The 22,128-nt window shown below is 30.9% G+C and overlaps 1 protein-coding gene across 1 annotated transcript in view; it reads left to right on the top strand.

The window, feature by feature from the left end:
* The window catches only part of LOC126742945 (putative U5 small nuclear ribonucleoprotein 200 kDa helicase), an 89,832-nt gene that overhangs the window by 42,002 nt on the left and 25,702 nt on the right, over window positions 1-22,128 (top strand). Inside the window, exons 16-21 of the mRNA XM_050449833.1 lie at window positions 3,643-3,919; window positions 14,359-14,648; window positions 17,351-17,747; window positions 18,094-18,283; window positions 18,363-18,526; window positions 19,992-20,304. Of these exons, the coding sequence (XP_050305790.1) occupies window positions 3,643-3,919; window positions 14,359-14,648; window positions 17,351-17,747; window positions 18,094-18,283; window positions 18,363-18,526; window positions 19,992-20,304 (1,631 nt within the window). The remainder of the gene's footprint in view (window positions 1-3,642; window positions 3,920-14,358; window positions 14,649-17,350; window positions 17,748-18,093; window positions 18,284-18,362; window positions 18,527-19,991; window positions 20,305-22,128) is intronic.

Genomic DNA, 22,128 nt, shown 5'->3' with positions numbered 1-22,128 from the left:
AATTTAAAAAATGTAATAAAGTTGAAATTGTTGTTTTTTTCCATTTTAATATTAACTTTTTTTCGCACAATTTGGTCTCAGAATTTTCAAAACTATTACCACGACAGTTTTTTTACATGTGAAAGCGTAAAGGTAATCGTAGTACGCCATGACCTTTTGCATTAAAAAGTTCGTCGATTTTATACCTTTTGAACTTTGGTTTATGAACCTTTATTATATTATAAAGTTGTGGCTTTAATAACTTATCATCATAAGATATACCTCTTACCCGTAACCATTGTTGCATTTCCGCTTTCTTTGTTAACGATTTGGGTGATTTTTCGAGTTGTTTATTATGGTACGGTGCGTTACCAATTATCACAACAAACCTTGGTTTTAAATTGGGAATGAGATTCTCAGAAACCCACTTTTTGTAATTCTCATAATTCATGTCATGATGGTAGTCGCCACTTGTGCTGTTCGATTTCCATCTAATATAGGCATTAGGAACAAACCTATAATAAGACGTGGTCACTTGCCTGTTGGTTTTTTTAAGCCTTCCAAAGAGTCATCGCTCCATCCTTTTAAATAAGTATATGATGAGTGAATGTATGTCTCGTCCATGTATATTAATATCGCGCCCTTCTTCCCTGTATTGACGCATCCTTCTAAGAAACTCAATTCTCAGCAGTCTTATAGGTTGACGTTCCATTAATATTGTTTTATTGTTGCTAAATTTCTTCCAACGAAAACCAATTTTATGGACTTCCTTTCGCAAAGTCTCTCTACATCGTTGTTATCCAGTATCTTATACGAATTTTTTATGTACTGCTTTTAATGTCGGAATCGTCTTTTCTGTAAAATAGTAATTAATGATCGTTCTTCGCAAAATTCCTCGATCTGCATCGTCAAGGCGAATTTTAAGTTTTGTGTTTTCCTTTGTTCTAGTGGGAGTTGAAAATGATGTTGATTGGCCCGTTTCAACTCGTTTTGCTTCCTTTTTAACTCGTCGAATACTTCTAAGCGATACACATGTTGCTGCTGCAACACGTTATTGAACCTATGGAATAAGGGTTTTTATAAATCTGTCAAATATTATAAGTTTTATTATATTAGTTAAGATAGCAGTTGTATTAAAGCAATTTTTCAAATGTATGTAAATAACCACAAAAGTAACTAAAGTGTTAGAATTAGGTACTTACATAAATATCTCGAAAAAATTAGCCTTAAAAACTGACTGAGCTCAGAAACTAGACAAATAGGCTAGAAATTTCTTGATATCATCCTTAAAGTCGCATATAACGTAAAAATGATTTTAATAAAAAAATACATATATTTTTTAGGGGAATAGAAACTTCTCCAACCACTGCTTCTGCTTGCATAAAATTTAGTATATTGTTAATTATCTCACGACTTTGGGCGCCTAATACTTTATTTGTTAATTTAGTTTCAAACGACATTTTAAAATAGAAAACTCTATAAGAAAAAACGCACAATATGTCAATCCCTTAATCTATCTACCGACTATAAAATTGCGATGTAAACAATGTGAACACCACGAAAGCAACGCTTTAAATGAGCTCCCGTCGGTCTTGCCACCGCGCACCCAACTCTCAGACGCCAAGACAGTTTGATTGTCTAGTAGTTCGAGATACTAAGTTCGGCTGAACGTCACGAACTAACTTTTGACGTCACGCTAATCACGGAACGTTTTCGCCCCGCATGGAAATCTGAATGTCAGAAGTTAAATATTGTTGTGGTAGTATGTAATGATTTAATTTAGAATTAAATTAATATCAATCAGTCAAAATAGGCAATAGAGGAGGGAAAAAGTATTAATAAAAAATGTATTTATATTTTTCATATAGCTCAATTTAATAAGGCTTGATAGGTAAAAGAGAATGATCACTACGACACCGGAATATCTATTTCCGTGGTCCTCGCTAGAGGGTGTTAATTGTAAAACTTCCTAGAACTCTAAAAGAAATGATATATTTTTTTGAATCATAATCGAAAAGTAGAATGAGCTTGATAAAAAATGTATAAGATTAAAGAGGATATTTTTATTGTTTTGGAGTTGTAGTGACAAGAATAATAATCATCAAAAAAAAAACAAATATGTAAAAAATCAGAGAAGAAGCAGTTCATAGAAAATAAAAAAATATATTCTTTTTTTAAGTAGTTACGCAGTTTTCGTAAAGCTTTTTAGGATCAGGACTGGTCCAAAACAGAAAACACATAATGTGATATAATATTGATGAATATAAAACTTGTCACCCGTACAACATACATTTCTAAAAATTTCAAACTCTGGGAAAAGTGTGCCGGCCATTTATCATTTACTTATTAAAATCGTTAGATTGGTAAATGTATTTTGGTTTCGCTCTTTAGAATTCAGGACTTATTATTTATAGGGAGGACTTATAACCGTACTTTTACTAGTGGGAAAAAACTGACCAACCATAAGGAGAAAACATGATTGAGAAAATTCATAGCGGGATAATCAGTATTTAGCAACTCGATTTTGACTCATGTGTTCTAGTAAAATATTTTAATTAAGGGCATTGTCAATGTTTCTTCTAATAAGGACTCAAAGGCCTAAAGATACGAACAAGTATACTTAAACTGAAGATTAAAACTTAAACTAACACTCAAGACTAGAATACAAAGATATTTATGACTTTGAATAAGTCTTGGAAGCCTGAGATTATCCTTTTGGCTATCTTTAGACTTTATTATTATCTTAAATTTTATCTTATATCTTTGGATCAAAAAAATCACTCATTTTTCACGAATATACTTACAATTATTAAAGTAGAAACAACAACGCAAGGTCTACAGTGTCACAGTATATTATGTAAAACAAATCATTATATCTACAAATATAAAGAATTTTGGCGCGGGAAAATTTCAATGAAAAACTCATTAACCTTTTAAAAAGAAAACACATCACCTACAAAAGTAAATAATGCCCAAATGATTACAGTAGTATCTATCCATTGGTAATAGTTTTTAATGCATTAAACTTTAGTTATAACAAACCTGTCTATTACGTAAAGCGTAAAACTACTATAAAATGTTAAAAATTATATTAATTGAAAGGTTTGCCAATCTGCGTTTTCAATAAATCCTGTTTTTTACCTTGGTTACAATGATGTAACTTTTTATGATATTATCTTCTGCAAAAATCATGGTTAGCTTCTAGCTTCTAATGATTTGCAAAATCTCAAAATAATAATAATAAACGACATTAATGTTACAATACTACTTCAAATGTTACAATAACTGATAATTCCTTTTATATAACTTATATGTCTTGAGAATTAAAAATATATATATTCGTGTAGCATTGACAGGCGAAGTCTAGCGTCATGTTATCCTCTCCTAACCATATCAATTTACACATAAACAAGAAAAACTGTGGTGTGTCTAAAATTATTAAATTGATTCTTATATTCATTAATGCTGGTAAAGCGAATGAACTTAGTGCGAACTTTGTCTTTCTGACATGTGGTAATAATTCTTTGCTGAAATATGGTACCTCACCATCCTTAATCAAACTACCTGTGTGTACAAACTGATTTAAAAATTGTTTTTTTTAAGTCTCATTAAATTTGAGAAATCATTATGCTTTTGAAATTTAAAAAAAATATATTGTTTTAGACATCTTATACTTCCCGAAAAGAACTTCCCGCCAACAGAACTTCTCGATCTACAGCCTCTGCCTATAACTGCATTAAGAAACGAAACTTATGAGTCTCTATATAATAAAAAGTTCCCGCAATTTAATCCTATTCAAACTCAGGTATTCAATACGGTTTACAATGGCGATGAAAACGTATTTATCGGAGCTCCTACTGGCTCAGGAAAAACTACAATAGCGGAGTTTGCTATTCTGCGATTATTTGATAGAAATCCTGAAGGAAAATGTGTATATTTGGTAAGTATTTTTATGTGTGCACTATTTGTAATGTTGATTTCCTTTTCAGCACATGAAATCATCCATATATTAAGAATTTTTGTATATAAATTTTGCTAAAATTTCACGTCAATTTGCACGAGCGGACCAGTACTATAGTCGTCGCGGCGAATAGATAGAATAATAAAAATGCGTGAATAACCCATATTTCGATCCACCAGCTTTCAGCCGGGTTACGCATTTACATACTACAGCACAGGGCACTCGGCGGCTCTGCACTGCAGTATAATATGTAGTTGAGAAATGTGCTTATTTATCACTACATACTATACTACGCTACAGAGCATTAGAAAGAAAAATGTTTTATCTGTTTTGTTTGGTGCTGTAAAATGGGTAGTAACACATTATTATTAATTATTGTGTAATTATTTATGTTGTTATTATTATTGAATTTTGTTTTTTTTTGCTGGCGATTTCAATATACAAGATAAAGGATGTTTAAATATTTAATGAATATGATGCGACTGGAAAATTTGAAAACAAATACCTAATGTTTGAAGGTGTGTTGTATTTTAAAAATGTTAATAGTGGCTTTTGGGCTTTTAAAGGTACGTAAATACAACTTTTGAATACGTACGTGTAAAACGTAATTTCTTTAGTCCATTCCTAAATTTGGTTTAATTTTAAAATATAGGTTTCGCTTCATAATGTACAGTAGGTGGGCCGAAAAAAGCCGATTTTTTAAAAGTCGCAAAAAATAAAAGACGCTAATTTGGAAAAGGTGCCTATGGTTATCATACAGGCAGGGAAATTTATTGAATTAAAAAAAAAATTTTTAGCGGGCCCAGGGGCAATTTTAGAAGTCCAAAAATTTTTTCGTCAAAAAAATTAGGGGCGCTACCTTAAAATCTTTTTTAATTAATATCTTATATTCCCAGAAAAAATGTAAAGATAATAGTAAGCATTTTAACCCACCCGATGAACGAAGACATTTTTTTAAAAATCAAATATATACCATAAATCAACATATTTGTATGATTGTGCACGTGCACTCGTGCAGCCTTTTGCTTGATTAGTATAATTTTAAATATAAAACTATACTAATCAACCCAGAACCCACCACGCGGAGGTATCTGCACCTGGAGTTCCTCCCAATTGGGGACCCTCCCACCCATATATTTCTAACCTTACTTAAGTCACGTTACGTTTTTCAAAATATTGCGACTTGTTATCAAAAATTGGTAACATTTGTCGAACTTCTAATTTCATTCGAACGTAGCCGTCTCTGGACTCATCGCCACATACTTTAGTGGAGACCTCAGTAACCAGTTTGACGCAGCGTTCTACTGCCTGAGTGTGACATGGAAATTTCTCAAAGTTTGGCACAAATGTATACTTTTAATAAATTATCCAAATCCTTATTTTTAAGAGCAACTGTTAAGGGTGGTTCAGAAATTACTGTTTTTTGCCAGTCTATTAAATCAATGTAATCCTCAGCGGCTAAGTTGATCGAAGGTACCCTAAAGACTCTCACTTCATTGCTGGGATGCATTCTGCATTTTTTTATTCTTCTCACAGCCAATGTCTTTATATGAGGCCTTGGGTCTGTTAGCATTGCTAAGAGCAAATTTTCAGAATGGGCAAAATAGGCATTGGCGGCAAAGACTGTCGACTATTTTAGTAATGTTAGGTGGAAAAGTTCTGGAAAGAGTAATGGCTTTCCACAAATGTCGTGCTCCGTTGTAGATCAGTGGTTGTGTCTTAATATCAAACCAAACAGGGGCATATACTTTCATAATAAATTCTGATAAAATAGCTAAGTTTGATAGGGAGTTTTCGGTGGCTACATATAAACGCAGTATCCTGTTGGCTGTACTAAGCCAGCGAGCATAGGACAACTTTCCAGGATCTTTATTTGCCAGACTTTTAGGACAGAGTCCATTTTCAATAGCAAAACAAATATTATACAAATATTATTGGTCAGTGCTTAGAATATCTGCTGTTAGTTCTGGAAGCTCTGTGTCTATAATTTTAAATTTCTTTAATGGCATTTGTTGGCAGTCTTTTAGTAGCAAACCCACTGGCCCTGAAAAACTGTAAGGTCCCTTGGTCTCGCTATCTAAATTTTGAAGAAGATGACGTAAAGGCAATTCATTGGTATGGAGAAGACATATACTCCACTGAAGGGGTCTTCCGATATGAGTTTCCATAAGACGAATAATGTTTCCCTTCCATCCTGTATTTACATTCGTTCCATCGCAACCGATTACAGACAAAAAACTTATATCCGTCTGATAATTCTCTAAACATTTTAAAAGTTCATTTTTAATATTTACTGCAGTAGAAGCTCCTTTTGTAGATATATGTGCGAAATATATATTACCAGGTTCTTTTATAATTGAAATGTGTTCTTGTTGTTGAATATTTTTTTTTTTATTCACCATAGAAAGCGTTTGATCCTTTCGCCCATCAAAATAGAGGCCTACAATAGTCTTATTTTCCTGATTCTGTTAAAGCTTTTGTCGATTTTTACTTAATTCTCGTCTTATTTTATTTTTGTCTATTACGCTCGATTGTTCACTTGCTGAAATTAGGTTAAAGTTTTCCAATACGGCATTAACAATTTTAGCTACAGCCCTGTTCCAGTTCCAGTCTGGTTTGGCAGTGTCTATTCTGGCAGTGTTGGCTAAGCTAAGTCGCATCTGTTTGGGTTTCGAGACTGATTCTTAATACGGAGTTCTTGTTCTGTTGAAACTGGACATTGGTATTCCTCTTCACTTGACCTTTCACTAGAACTTTGGTTTATATTCACGTTTTATCGAATAGTATTTACATTTGTAAGGCCGCTTGTACTTGGGATTGGCTCTTCGGTTTCAAGATTTCTTTTAAGGATTTTGTATTTTCTTTCTTCTTTTTTTGTACCTGTTTTGTCACAACTTTATCAATCCCTCCAAATTGCATTTTTCTCTCAGATCTTTGGTCTTGTAAGAAAGCCATTCTATTTTCGGAACCTTTCTTTCCTTTTCGCAACAGCAATTTTCCAAAATGAGACATTTACAAGTTTATATATCAAAAAGTTTTTTCGATTCTTCTTAAAACGTATCTAACTTAGCTTGCAGAAACTTTGAAATGTTTCCTTTTATTGGTTTAATAATATTTTGGTATTTTTTATTATAATTCAAACTAAGTTTAATTATTCTTTCATGAGTTATTGTAGGCAGAGAAGCACGTTTCCAAACATGTTCTATTTTATTCGCAACAACTTTGGCAACTGTAGTACTTGGCAGTTGCTTACTACCATTATCTTTCTTCAACTCCAATCGAACTTCGAAATAACATTTCATCATCCTCATACGGAAGCTGAGATGCATTTGGCAGAATGTCTTTTGAATTGCCAAATATTGGGCACGCGGCACTTGCACGAGTTTTTACTAAAGTTTTTGACATTATAACTTAACTTAACTTTACTAGAGTTTATAATGTCCATAAAAACACTAATAACGTCCAAAAAAACAACAAAAGTCCACAAAAACAACAAACACAACTACTTTTAAACGACGCACCTCGCAACAACAGTCCGCATTAGACAACGACTCACAGGGAACTAAATTAAAGATTAAAGTTAAACCAAAGGCAATGGTTCGACTGCGTGTAGCTCAACGACCTTAAAATAATAAGGAGATCATATACGAGGGCGGACCGATATTCTCAGCCTCTCTTCATGTCATGGGCCCGGCTAAAAATTATTTTTTTATAATATTTTTTTTGGGTTATAAGGAGGTTAAATCAAATGTATTTTTCGGTAGCGCCCTTTAAAAAAATAATATTAAAAAAAAAGCCCCTTGAAGTGCCCCTGGGCCCGGCTGGATTTTTTTTTGTCGTAAATTTTTTGTTTATTATTTTTTTGAGAAAAAAACGCACCATTTTTGCTATAGCGCTTTTTACAATTAAAAAAAAAAAGTTTTTCCGGCCCACCCTAGGTAAACTTCTGAAATAGCGAAAAATACTCTTATGTTGATAATAATGTTCAACGTAGCCATACATACCATTGAACCGCAAAATAGTAATAGCGCAAAAGTTGATTTATATTATTCTGCAATTCACATGAATTAAAAACTGAATTAAAAACTCCTTCAGTGGTTAAGCTTGACTACATTAAGTATTCTTCTGAAGTTTGCTTTACATTTTTTTGCAATTTCAGAAAAGTTTGCAAACTGTTTAGAATTAGAAGGTGTACCTTGTATTTTTTCCTTGGAAAAAACCGCGTACTAAAATTTAATAAAGGAATTTAGTCAATGCCAAACAGGGTAGACTAAATTTAGTTTTTTTCGGGGAAAACATATAGGTCTAATGTATATGGACATTATTCAAGGACTAAAGTTGAAGCTGATATCTAGGGCCAAACAAAGGATTAAAATAATAGTCTTGACTTTGTTGGAGTAAAAGCCTAAGGATTTAATAAAATTAACACAGTATTTAGTTGGAAGACTAAATTGGTACTCCCGATGTAAACTTAGCTTACTGTGTGGGAAACAAATCAACTATTGAATATAAATATCATCTGTTAATAAGTGGTTTGCTGTTATCATTATTCCTTAGATTTTTTTAGTCTTAATTGTATCGCTACGTCCACTATTGTTCTATATTGCAACTAAAATGCTTTTTGAAGACTTAAGAACTATAAGGACTTTGATTCTAGAAAAATATATTTATACATACATTTAGTAAGTATAACAAGCATTTATTATAATATAGCTTTATATTTTGGTATTTTTATTATTATTTTGGTAAAAACAAGCGGTTTTACTTTAATTTTAAAGACAGTAAATGATATGTTTTTGAAGACATTAAGGCTCCAAGGTCACTAAATAAACTTGAGCCCTACAATCGTTAAAACGATTACGACAGAAATATAAGAGTATAGAAAGTAAAGAGTAATGGGGCAGACAAAAAGTTATTGTTGATTTAAAATACCTTTATGTTTTTGGCGTCAGATAAACACGTAGTTGATTAAATTGATAATTGATAATAAACATTTAAAAATGTATTTTGATTTTAAAACAGAAGGTACCCGGTAAAATTTTGTACTTTCTTTTATTCTGGGTGGCTTTTTTCAAACGTTTAAGATATATTTGTAATACTTTGCTTATCAGCAGAAATAAATGTTTACGAGATCGCTTTCTGGGGGGAGGGTGACAACGTAGTATTGCAAGGAATATCAGCCATATTTTATTTCAAGATTATTCTGCCCAAATGAGTCACAATTAACTGCAAAATTACGAACTGAAATAATAACCTATTCCGCTCGACTAAATATATAAGGATCCCAGGCCAAAAGGTACCGCATAACGCGGCCATGAGAACTCTATCTGTTCGGCGAGACGACTATTGTATAACTAGAAAAACATCCCCAAACCATTCAATTTTCCATATTTCCCTCGCCTTCTTCAAAAAAAATTTCAGTTGCTGGCGTCTGAGGGACCGAATGAGATGACTTTAAATCAACAACCTAATTTGTTTTCTTCACTCTTTTGGGTCTAGGTCGAATTTAGTGGATCCATAGGTTTTTTTTAAATTCGTTAATTATTTTGGAAACTGTTCCTCTATACAAAAGCAATAGTCTACCAAATTTGAAATTTTTTACACCACTTTTAAAATGCTTCATTATCTTATGTTTCAAATCACTTAAATACATTTCTACTTTTGCCTTTTCAGTTCACTTGCATTAATATTTTCTACATACCAAATGCTGTGAACCTGGGTTAAATATTAGATTGAAACAAGGTTGTTTCAAAACTTAAAACTATTGAGGCTGCAGAAAAAGAAAGGTTTATTTTACGAAATATTTACCATGTAAAGAATATGAACAACACAATGGTAAATATATACATTTATGGTATTTTATGTATAGAACATTAGTTGATTTTAGATTTTTCTTTACGCGTAAAATAAATATAAAATGTTTCCAAATTTTTGTGTGCCTGCTTGGGTATAAAAAAGGTGGCATATTATTGTAATTATAAGTGCGTAGTAAGTATATGACAAAATGTATTTTCTAACTTACTTACTGGCATGAAAACATTTCCTTTTCCGGCATTTTGGTTTCATAAGGCTTCGAAACCAAAATTTATTTAAAATTTGTTACGAATTGCTAATTGAATCTGGAAATATTAAAAATATTTAACTACCCAATATTTTTTTTGATCAAAAACATCGATGCAAATTGTGAAGTGTCAATGCAAAACGTTAAGTTCTCTAAAAATAATGGAGTGAGAGTCGCATCTCTTTAAATGTATGCTTTATTAATATTTTTTTTACGTGAGCCTCGATCGATTCCCAAAATGTTAAAGAACGAAATTGGCTTTTTTTTAGATAGAATGACTGTACTATATCATACTCATCTATAAAATATTTGAAAAATCCTATATCAGTTCTTTTTACAAAAATGATCAAAAATGTCCTTATTTGTTCGATTGTAAAGTCTTGCTCGGCGTGTCCACAACTCCTTATAAGCGTAGGAAATAACATGTTGGTGTACCACAAATACCATCACAAGCCTCTTCAGTGCGCTGAATTTCTTTCATAGAGTTTACTTCTTCATCATGATATATGAACCCATATAAAAATCCCGTTTGATTTTTTTATTTGAATTGGCTATTTCAGTGATTTCAATTTATTTTTTCCAAAGACAAGGTATGAGGCTGACAAAGGCTTCTTCATCAGATCATGTTTCTTTAAGGTGAACCAGTATTTTATCAAAATTTTTTTAATAAGTGGCTGATCTAATTTAGGCTTTCGCTAATAAATAAACAACATCATTTTAGTTCATATTTTTTAGTGTAGTAGAAATTTCATTTTCTGCATTTTATCTCTCCGTATGAGTTCTTTCAGTAAGACGGTCATGGTCTAACCTGCAATGGTTATTGAAATCACTTTCTGTACCCGCGTTTCTAGTGTTTGTATACTGAGCGAAAACTTATTGTTTAATAATGCTCTCCCACGCCCTACTATATAGTGAGATTAAGAGCTGTCAGCTTCGCGAGGTGTCAGTCTGTCTCTTCCACCAAGCATTCGGCATCATCCCGTCTGCTTACCGATTGCAAGCATCTGTATAGGAAAAAAAAAGTATAATTTCCATTTTTTTGGTCAACTTACTTGACAGGGAAGTAATAAAATATTCAACTCGAAAAATTCATCCATTATCCCAAAGATGCTGGTCATACACTTTTATAAAAGGTAAAAACACAAAATCTACAGCATCACAAATACATTTAATAAAATTATCATCAGATCTAAACAATAATTAAAATGATGTATCCCGAAAAAAGGAAAATTCAACGAAAACTTACCATAACATACACAAAACACCTGACATATAAGTAAACAAGGCTTACAATAAAGTGGCACTATCTATGTACAAAGAACTCAACTAAACAATCAAATCACTTTATACATTTTAGAAATCTAACATCATTTAAGAGTCTAGAACTATTTAAGGTTATTAAAAACTAGGTGGCCATCAAAATCAAACCTTTCATTAACACAGGACAGATCTGGGCTTTTAAAAGCTTTACTAATTTCCATTGTCTCCAACAAGTCTAGTTTTTTACTTTTGTTGCACTGATGAAGTATTTTTTTTTTGGCTATCAGGAAAATTATGTTTGGAGTCGAGAAAAAAAATATTTAAGATGCTGAAGGCAACTACAATATTAGGTTAAAACGAGTTGAACTTATAAGATCTTTCACAATATAGTGCTTCACCATTATAGTTCTTATATTATTCATATAGGTTGTATTATAAATTTCTTGAAAAGATTATATTTTAGTATTTTATTCTGCATTATCTGAAGAGGGCTTAAAGAGTTGTGATAGATACTGCTCCAGAGTAATATTTCATATTAGCATTGGTTCCACTAAACATTGGTATATGGTTATAAGCATACTTTTGTTTTAAATATTTCTAGTGGTGTCAAATTTGTAAACTAAAAAATTTAGTTTTTTGTTAAATGTGCAGTATTTAAAAATGGGGGTTATGATAGAAATTTTAGAAGAATTAGGGACGATTTCGTTTTTAAAGATTTAGTTTATTATATATCTTAATGGTTCAATTAGGTAAATGTGAGGTTTCTTTATTAGTTTGACTAAAATACCATATGTCCTAAAGCACTATTATTTTTTAGGGAGTTTATATGGTTTATTAATATATTATGATCTATAGGTCTTAAGAACATTGAGTTATTTGCATGTTTTAATTAAAATATATTTGAAGAGTTTGGTATTTTATTATACATATCAAGGCCTATTTTAGAGAAGTAATTTTTACAAAAATTAGATTTATCTGCAATTATTTTTGTCTTCCATGAGAGTATTAATAGGGACTTTTTGTTTTTTATATAATATTTCATATATTTTCTATAAGTTGTTTTTATTTTCATCAATTTTCGTCTTGTAGTATAAGTTTTTTGTGTAGTCAATTATTTTCTTTAAATTATTCCGGTATGTTTTATATTCTCTTTCTTTTTGTTCTGTAAAGTTTTATTGTAATTGTTTTTTTAATCTATCTCTTTTTTTATTGATACAATAATGTCATTTGTGATCCAAGGTTTAATTTATTAACATTATTGTATGAAATTGCTGTTGTCTTACATTTTGAGTAGAGTTCAAAAATTTACTTATGAAAAGTGTAGAGGCTTCTTCTGAATTGTTTGTTTTAAAAACATCAATCCAATTTTCATGTCCAAATAAATAATTTAGTTTTATATCGTTTATTTTAATTTTAGGTTCAGTTCTTACATCAATTTTTGTTCTTTCAATATTTCTACCATGTATAAAATTTAACATTATTGGAAAATGGGCTGTTATGTCGTAATTTATTATATACGATTTTGTGGGAAAATTCTTATTATTCTTTACAAACATATGGTAGACATGTGCCTGATTCCGGACGGGTGATTGAGTTTATATATGATTGAAACCTATATGAACTCAATGTTGAAATATAATTGACGACATTTAAATCAGTATTATTTAAGAGGTTAATATCTATGTCCCGAAGCAAAATTTTAATATTATTTGACTTGTTTTCTGTGAAATATACATTAAGTTTTATACAGGATATAAAACTTTCGATGGATGAGTGAGGAGATCAGTAGATGCAAGAGATTTCATAATGCACATTTTTATCTTCCAGAGTTATGCGACTCACCTTTATTTTAGTGCAATCAAGTTCATCAAATATTAATTAAGCATTTAGAACATAGCATAATAAGAACACCATCATTTCGTGTGATATTCCCATTACTATAGTGAGTGGTAAAGCCTTGAATAGTGAATTCTAAAAAAGAGCTAAGTTGAAAACATTCAGTTAGAACTATCGCACCACAAAAAGAAATCTTAAATGTCTCTAATCTATGTCTATTTTTGTCTAGATCTGAAGAGGTTCCACCGTTTCACTAAAAATGCCACTAGTAATAGTTTCAAGCAGCTCCGCTTCCTGTTTTGTATCTTCAAAGTCACACAGAACAACACAAAGAACACACAGTCTTTGGTTTCGTAATTAAGTTTGGTCGATTTTTTGTTTTTATTGGTAACGACTTCTGCAAATGATTGTACTGGTGGAGTTTGGACGGTTTCGAGTTTTGACTTTAAGTTTTTTACTTCTTGCCTAAGGACTGAGATTATTTCATCTTTACTTAATATTATTTCTTGCTTGCTTTGTATAAGATCATTCAAAAGTTTAAGTGTATGAAAGTCATTGCATCTTTGTAAAAGAACTTCATAATACGATCTTTTAATGTTATTACTTTCACTTTAGAGGACGTAAATGTCGCACAACCTCCTTATACAGTTGTCACATTTAAATGTTCGCACAGCTACTTCATTCAATATAATTTTTGTAACATGCGGTTTAACACAAATAAAAACAATGGCAATTTTGTAGCAATTTGGATGTTTTTGGTTAAAATAATTATCTGTAACTAAGTAAAGCAATATCTATTTTACGTATTAACTATTTTTCAAAATTTATGTGCACTCGGAACACTTTTTATTTACTCCGTCTTGTGGATATAGATTTCAGGCGGTATATACCGACTACGTTCCACGATTTTTGTCAGAATTGCACGAGCGGATCTAGTATAGTAAAGGCGTTTCACTGCAAATTACGTTACATTTTCTTTTTAAAAATTCATTAATTTCTTTTTAGTTTTTTAGATTTGTTTGCATATGGGGCCAAACATTAACCAAATAAATTTAAAAAACTAAAAACAATGGACTGGATCACTAAAATAACATATTAAATTCCTTTCTTTTTTTTAATTCTTTGTTAAGCTAAGCAAAGAATTCCTCCATAAAAAAATATTTTCAAAATTAAACCTAATGTTTGTTTTTTTTATTTTACTAAAATTTTAAATTTCAAATAGTTACTATCCCTAGTTTATATTAGTCATAATTTTTTATAGGTAGCCAGAGACGCTTTAGCTGATTTGGTGTTTGCTGACTGGGATGCTAAATTTGGGAAAAAAACTTTAGGAAAGAAAGTAGTACAATTGACAGGTGAGACCGGTACTGATCTTAAGTTGCTCGCCAAAGGTCAAATAGTTATCACGACTGCGGAAAAATGGGATGTGTTATCCAGGAGGTGGAAACAAAGAAAAAACGTTCAAAATGTCAACTTATTCATCGTAGATGAGCTGCATTTGATTGGAGGCGAGGACGGTCCCGTCATCGAAGTTGTTTGTTCACGTATGAGGTATGGCATCAATTATTTTAACAATGATTCTATTTTCAAAATAATAGTTTTTTCAAAATTGTTACACACAACTTAATTTTTTTTTGCATTTAATTTATTAACTTTAATTTTTGTTTAAGCATGAATGGGGGTATCAGAGACTCTCACTTGGTATTTATATGATAACCAAGATTACGCGTAAGGCAGACTATAAATTAATTGCATTATTACTTAATAAATTGCAATCCATTATTCTACAGTGCCGACGTTTGGTACAAATATTTTCATACCTTTCGCAATTCATACATGGTTTTTCGCGAAAATACTTTTTGTCTTTACTAATCTGCCGAATTGCCGATGGCCTTAACGCGAATTTCTTTTCAAACTTATTCATTAGCGGTTTTTAAAACCTTAATGCGCTTAATCACTGTCATTTTTTAAATTATTATTTTATACCACAAAAACCGAGACACAAACAAGAAACTGAAACATATTGTAACGAAATTCAAAGACACACTCCTTCTGGAATACACTTACTTCAGTGTTACATTTTTATGTGAGTAACACACCTTTTTTTATTGACGTCAAAACTTTCACCTGAAGTAATATTTTTTATTTTTAAAAATCTGCAAATGTACAAATTATTTTAAAATCGGATAAGAAATAAGCTCAGGAAAAAAAATCAATTTTTCAAAGTATTTTTTTAGAACTTCGGAAGCATTCGGAATTTTAAACATTTTTAAATGGCAGATTGTTAAGCTCAAAAATTCTTAACTTTGCTCCGATTTACACATCTTCGTATCTCTTCGGTAGATTCCGAGATCTCCATATTGAGGGTCGAATTTGAAATAACCTGCATATCACCAAATCTACAAAAACAAAAATTGTAAAAAAAATACTAAATTTACTTTTGCACGGCTATGGGTCCTAAACTTGCGATTAAACTGCTTGAAAAATCGTCCGAAGAAAATTAGGATGCATCAGCTTAAAGCCATGCGGTCATGTTTGGTTGCCAGCCTCGATTGATTTTAAGGACCAAAAAAAAAACAGTCAGATCGCCGCGGTTTTTAAGTAATTCAACGAGTCTATTAGATAAGTAGGTCAACGAGTTTATAAGATTACAAAAAAGAATAATAACTATAAATTAAATACAGTGCTTTCATTTCAAAACGAACCACCCTTAAAAACTTCTTAAAAAGAAACACGTCAATTTAGATATATAGGGGGACATTTAATTTTATATTTGACAAAGTTCTGTCAATCACCTCCTCACTTCCAGCTAACCTTCCTTTGACATGTCAAATGGGAACCCCATCGTGTGATACATCATTGTAAGCAGTATTAAAATATCTACCCAACAGTCCAAAAAATATTAAATCGTTTGACGTATAAGCCAATAGTAAGCAAAAATGTGTGAAAATAAAAGACATTTTATCAACTTCTTTAGTAGGTCAAATGGTTGAACTAATATCCTTGAAAGAGTATAATGGTGTCGGGATACTAAACGAAAATAATTTGTGTTTCCAACAAGATGAAGCCCTCCGTCGCACTACGCCCTCAGCGTGCGACGCTTTGACAGTTCGAGAGTGGCATAATGAACAATTTCTAGGGATGTGGATTCGCAGGCATGGTCGCCAGACTTGCACGAAATTAAAAAATTACACGAGATTTTTTCCTTTGAGGCTATTTAAAAAGCAAAGTTTATAAAACTCCACCTGAAAATATTAATGATTTAAAGGATCGAATTACTCGCTAGCTAATGTAGAGATATTAGCGAATAAACACTTGCCAATGTTCATGAGGAATTTCAAAACAGATTTTATTATTATCTCGCGGATAACTGAGCAATTAATAAAATAAATTCTATGAACTGATTAAATTGTTTATTTTTTAAACATCTATTTACTTCCTTACTGTTTATAAGTCTATAAACTTACATTATACACTGTAGGGTGGTGGATTGTATGCCCTTTAAAAGAATATATCACACTTAATACTTCTTCAATAGGAGCGCAAAATAAGGGGAATGAAAAGGTATAAAAAAATAAAGAAAAGTATTGGCCTGAGCTGAAACAAATTACATCAGTACCCATTTGCCTGTGTATAACTCCTTCTAATAAAAGACGCTCAGAAGATTGGCCCGGTAAAAGATAAAAGCTTTAGGTTAACTCGAAGAAATAGTCCATTATTTTTTCTCAAAGAGACCGGTCTTAATTAAGTCGTAATAAATCAACTTACTATTATTACTATTTAGCTTTAGGTGAACCTAATTTGATCAGTTGATCGTTCAAATCAGAAGAGCTGTAAAAGATTTACGTTAACGTAAACGTTATCATTAACAAGCCAACTTAAATGCAGATTTACCAGAACCCAAAAATTGCAATCAAGCGTTAGCTATTATCGACATCTATATATATCGAAGATACAATCTCTTATGCAAATTTCTTAAGGTACTGTTGAAATTCAAATTCTCTGAAGGAGTAGTATTATAGAGTCAAAAGAGTGTTCACAATTTTCTAAGTGAAGAGGAAATATATAAATTATTAAATGTAAGGAATATTGCACTGTAACATTGATATGTATGTGGTAACTTATTTAGAATTTCGCCTCCCACTATCTAAATCTTAAGTATACAAACCTGAACTGAACACCAACTAATTGTTTGCGATCCTAAATCCTGCCTCTTCAAAATTTTAATTAGTTAAATGAATTATTTCTTCTAGGTATATATCTTCCCAAATCGAAGAACCCATCCGCATAATCGCTCTCAGTGCATCCTTAACGGACTATAAAGATGTGGCTCAATGGCTTGGTTGTAGTGCCAATGCCACTTTTAACTTTCACCCAAGCGTGAGACCAGTACCTCTAGAACTACATGTTCAAGGCTTTAACTTGACTCATAACGCGTCTAGGCTTATTGCCATGGGAAAACCGGCTTACAATGCTATTAATCGACACAGCCCACATAAGCCGGTTATAATATTTGTTCCGACAAGAAAGCAGGCTAGGTTGACTGCTATTGATCTGCTTACATACGCTGCTGCAGAAAATCAACCCAATAAATTCTTCCATGCTGACGAAGAAGATATTAAGCCGTTCTTGGACAGAATGACGGATAAGGTAATTATATGCATATTTTTCGCTCATGAATTACTTACGGCGAAGCGTTAAAAAATGAGTTTCATTTTTGTACTTTAATTACTATACGCCTAGTATTAATGAAACGCTAAAGGTTGCTGAATTTTGATGAAATAAAGTCGAAATATGTTCAAACCAATTTTCCATGCAGATTTTACATACATGATTGTAAAATCCGCATGGGTCAGCGGGATGTTTTATGCCGTATAAATGAAAATTAAAGCGTTATTCTAATAATAAAAATAATGTATACAGTATCAGGCATTATCATATTAAATTATAATCACCGCAAAATTTAAAGTTGATCGAAGATTGATATTTGTTTTAGACACTAAAAGAAACTTTATCTCAAGGAGTAGCCTACATGCACGAAGGTCTAAATGCCTCAGATTTGCGTTTAGTTGAGCAGGTATTCGACTCAGGAGCAGTACAGGTTGCAGTAGTAACCCGAGATTTGTGTTGGGCTGTTAATATTTTTGCATATTTGGTTATTATTATGGACACACAATTCTTTAATGGTATGCAATGCTTTTTTTTCATATTTCAATGTAAACTTTTCATGACATGCAATTGTTTATTGTATTTTTTTAATTTAAGGAAAAAATCATGCCTACGAAGATTATCCTATTACTGACGTATTACAAATGGTAGGCAGAGCGAATAGACCCTTAGAAGATGATGATGCTAAATGTATTCTGATGTGTCAGTCATCAAGGAAAGATTTCTTTAAAAAATTCTTAAGCGATCCTTTGCCAGTCGAGGTAAGTAAAAAAATATTCATAAGTTTTTCGTTTTCTTAACCTGATGCAAACTTTTTTGATAAATACTGTTATATAGTAACTGTTATGTCCGGCGTTTCTATTTCTATAGGGAAAAATAACTTATATTTTAATAAACCACCTTAATTAAAAGCTTGGAACCTAACATATCAATCCCCCAACAACCATGTAACAGAATTTTACAATATATTTCTTTTTTAAATTTTTTGTCAAATTTTAGGTGTCTATAAAATTATGTTTTTTCCGAATATGTATCATATATGCCACTTGTCAAGTCAATATAAGTTTATGTTATATTTTATCATTCTTTATAGTATATTATCATAATGCTAAAAAACATCTGTTCGCTTCGATCTCGTGTGAAGTTACATTTTCAAGCTATGCATTATTTTAGTGAATAGTGCGTTTTCATAGGCTACTAGTTTCTATTCCAAGAGAATAGGACCAGTTTTAAAAAATCTTATCTTTGTTGGTTGATTAATTTTTTAATCAGAATAAAACTACTTGAAAAAATCCATAGTTTAGTAAAAATATGTTTTAGATTGAAATATTTATTATGTGTATTTTAAAAATAAATAATTTTTTAGTTATTTTTATTTTTATAATTAAAATTCATACGGAACAACGCTTTATACATTTTCTTTATATAAAAGGTATAGATTTTTTTTGCTGAATCCAGCAACTGAAAATTTATAAAAGATTGTTTATTTAAATTTAATTAGAAGTGTAAAATATTCAGTCAATAAAAAAATATGTTATTTAAGGATTTTTTTCTTTCGAACACAACTTACCTTATCAAGAATGTTCTAAAATGTGGAAATTTTAGAACATTCGCATTCATAACAAAGCGCGTTATTTTATGTCGCAATATTAAAAAATCTGAAAAATTAGGAATTCAATGTTTACGAAATGTTATGAAAATCAAATGTTTACTTTTATTGTCATTTTTGCGTTATAGGATTTTTAAAAATTGTGTCATAATTTCCTTCTTATTAGAGATAGAGGCTTGATATAAAGATATATATTATATAGAGATTTCTTTTTTTAAAGTTCATAAGATTAACTGGAAGTTAAAAAAGTCCAATATTTGACTAAATATTTAGAGCTTGCTTTATTGCTATATAACTTTTCATGCCATAGTCAATAGTATAATAATTAAATAATAGCTAAACTTTGTTTTGAGAACAAGATTATTTGATAGTACATTTAATTAATTTTAAAATTGTAAATATTAGTGAAGCATTATTTCATAATGTGTGAATTTTAAATTTGTAATAAAACTGAGGTTCGTTAAGTGAATTTAAAAAATACAACAATGTCGGGTTTCTTTAATTGTCTAAAAAGATGGTAATACAATGATAGAATATAAATATATCTTTATTACATGTTTATTTTTCTTCTGTAATTTTTCTCTTCGAAAACTTTTATCTCAACATTTCTTTAATAGAGTCACTTGGACCACAGACTGCATGATCATTTTAACGCCGAAATTGTCACAAAAACCATAGAAAATAAGCATGACGCCGTCGATTATGTGACGTGGACATTCTTATACAGACGCCTTCCACAGAATCCAAACTATTACAATCTACAAGGAGTTACCTATCGACATTTATCAGATCATTTATCAGAATTAGTGGAAAATACGTTGTCCGATTTGGAGCAGTCCAAGTGTATAAGCATTGAAGATGAGATGGATTGTGTTCCTTTAAATTTGGGGATGATTGCTGCATATTATTACATTAATTATACAACTATTGGTAAGTTATATTTTCTTTTTTTGTTGGTTTATGAGACTTATGTGACATGCACATAATACACACTAGTTATTTGTAATACTAATAGTATCTTTACCTAAGAGAAATTATAGTTCTGTTGTTGACCTGAAAATTACCTTGCCATTTTTTCAGTAAGATTTTTAACTTTCAAATTTGATAAAAATTATGGAAATATATTGCAAAAATGTTAATACATATAAAATAATAATAAAATAATCTTTAGTAGTATAATAGCTAAACGCTAATAGACACCAAAATCAAAATTTCCAGTAATTTAATACAAACTAAATTTAGAATATAACTATGTAGAATAATAATTATGATACACTATTTGATTTACATTTCTATTATGAATACTTGTCGCAATAACACATTACATGTCGCGATATTCTTGTTAACGCAATAACACACTTGCGTTAACAAGAATATCGCATACCTAAGCAATACAATGATTTAGCAAAAATAAAAACATTTAATATTATAAACTTCAAATTATAATAAAGTAGTAATACATATACCTAATATTTAACATAAATATAATATTAATTAAAAAATGCTAAATTAAATGAAAAAACATGAAAACATTGCCTATGAAATGCTTAATGCTAAGAAATTTTTTTTGCCAAAAAAGTTTTAATATGAACTAAAGCAGTGTTAGTCAAACTTTTTTCGTGACGGAACCCTTTTAAAAAACGAAATTTTTAACGGAACCCTAAACTCTAAACTAAAAGCAAAAGCAGTTATATGTGAATTGTTTATTAATAATCATACAAAAAAAGATAGATACAGTAGTGAGTTAGTAAGCAAATGATAACACTAAGTTCATTTAATGCGAGGCATGTAACTGTTTTTTATTCCTCATTAACTGGGTAATGTCAGGCTTGATAGAAGAAAGTTGAATTCTCATGTCTGGTTCGGCATCCAGTCTATTGCGGTATTTTGTTTTTGTAGCTGTATATGCTGAAACTCCCGTTTCACACAAATACGTTGTTGGGAACGGCAGAAGAACATTCAAAGCTTCTGTGGCAAGTTGTGGATATTCATCACGAACCCTGCACCAAAAATCATTTAGTGAAATTGTTTTAAACAATGATTCCATGCTTGTATCTGATGTCATTTCTAGAAATGATTCATAGATCTGATTTGACATATTTTCAGGCTTCTGCAATTTAGATGAAAAAGGGTTTTAAATCCATGAGTTTATTTTCAGTTTTGTATTCTGTTATTCAGGAAAGTAAGATTCAAAAGTCCCTTGCAGATCATGGAGATATTGCACGAATTCAACAAATATTTCATTTTTAAGTATTTCTGTAATATCACTAAGGCTATGGTGACTAAGGAACTCACTTAGCAATAAAAAACTTTCGATTTCTCTCTTACCAAAACAAGTAATACAAAAATCTAATTTTCTTTTAAAGGCAGTTATTTTGTTGCTAGCATTGAAAACTGTTGTCTGTTTTCCTTGTAGTGACAGGTTTAATTGGTTTAGTTTTCCAAACATGTCTGCTAAAAATGCTAGTCTAAATAACCTGCTTTTATCGGACAAACGGTCTTTTAAATTAAAAGAAACATCTGTAAGAAAAGCTTCTAATTCTGTTCAGTATATTCAGTATGGAGCAATAGTGTTTTATGATCGCTACCATAATCTTCACATAATATTGAGAACAATCGGGATTGTAGTGGACGTGACTTGACAAAATTAATTATTTTTACTGCCTCATCAAGAACCAATTTTATATTTGGTGGCATTTTCTTAACCGCGAGTGATTGTCTATGCAGGATGCAGTGGCTGGAACTACAATTTGG

This window comes from Anthonomus grandis, chromosome 12 (genome assembly GCF_022605725.1).
Source record: "Anthonomus grandis grandis chromosome 12, icAntGran1.3, whole genome shotgun sequence".
In the NCBI taxonomy this organism is placed as follows: domain Eukaryota; kingdom Metazoa; phylum Arthropoda; class Insecta; order Coleoptera; family Curculionidae; genus Anthonomus; species Anthonomus grandis.
This window is presented reverse-complemented; position numbering and strand designations above follow the sequence as displayed.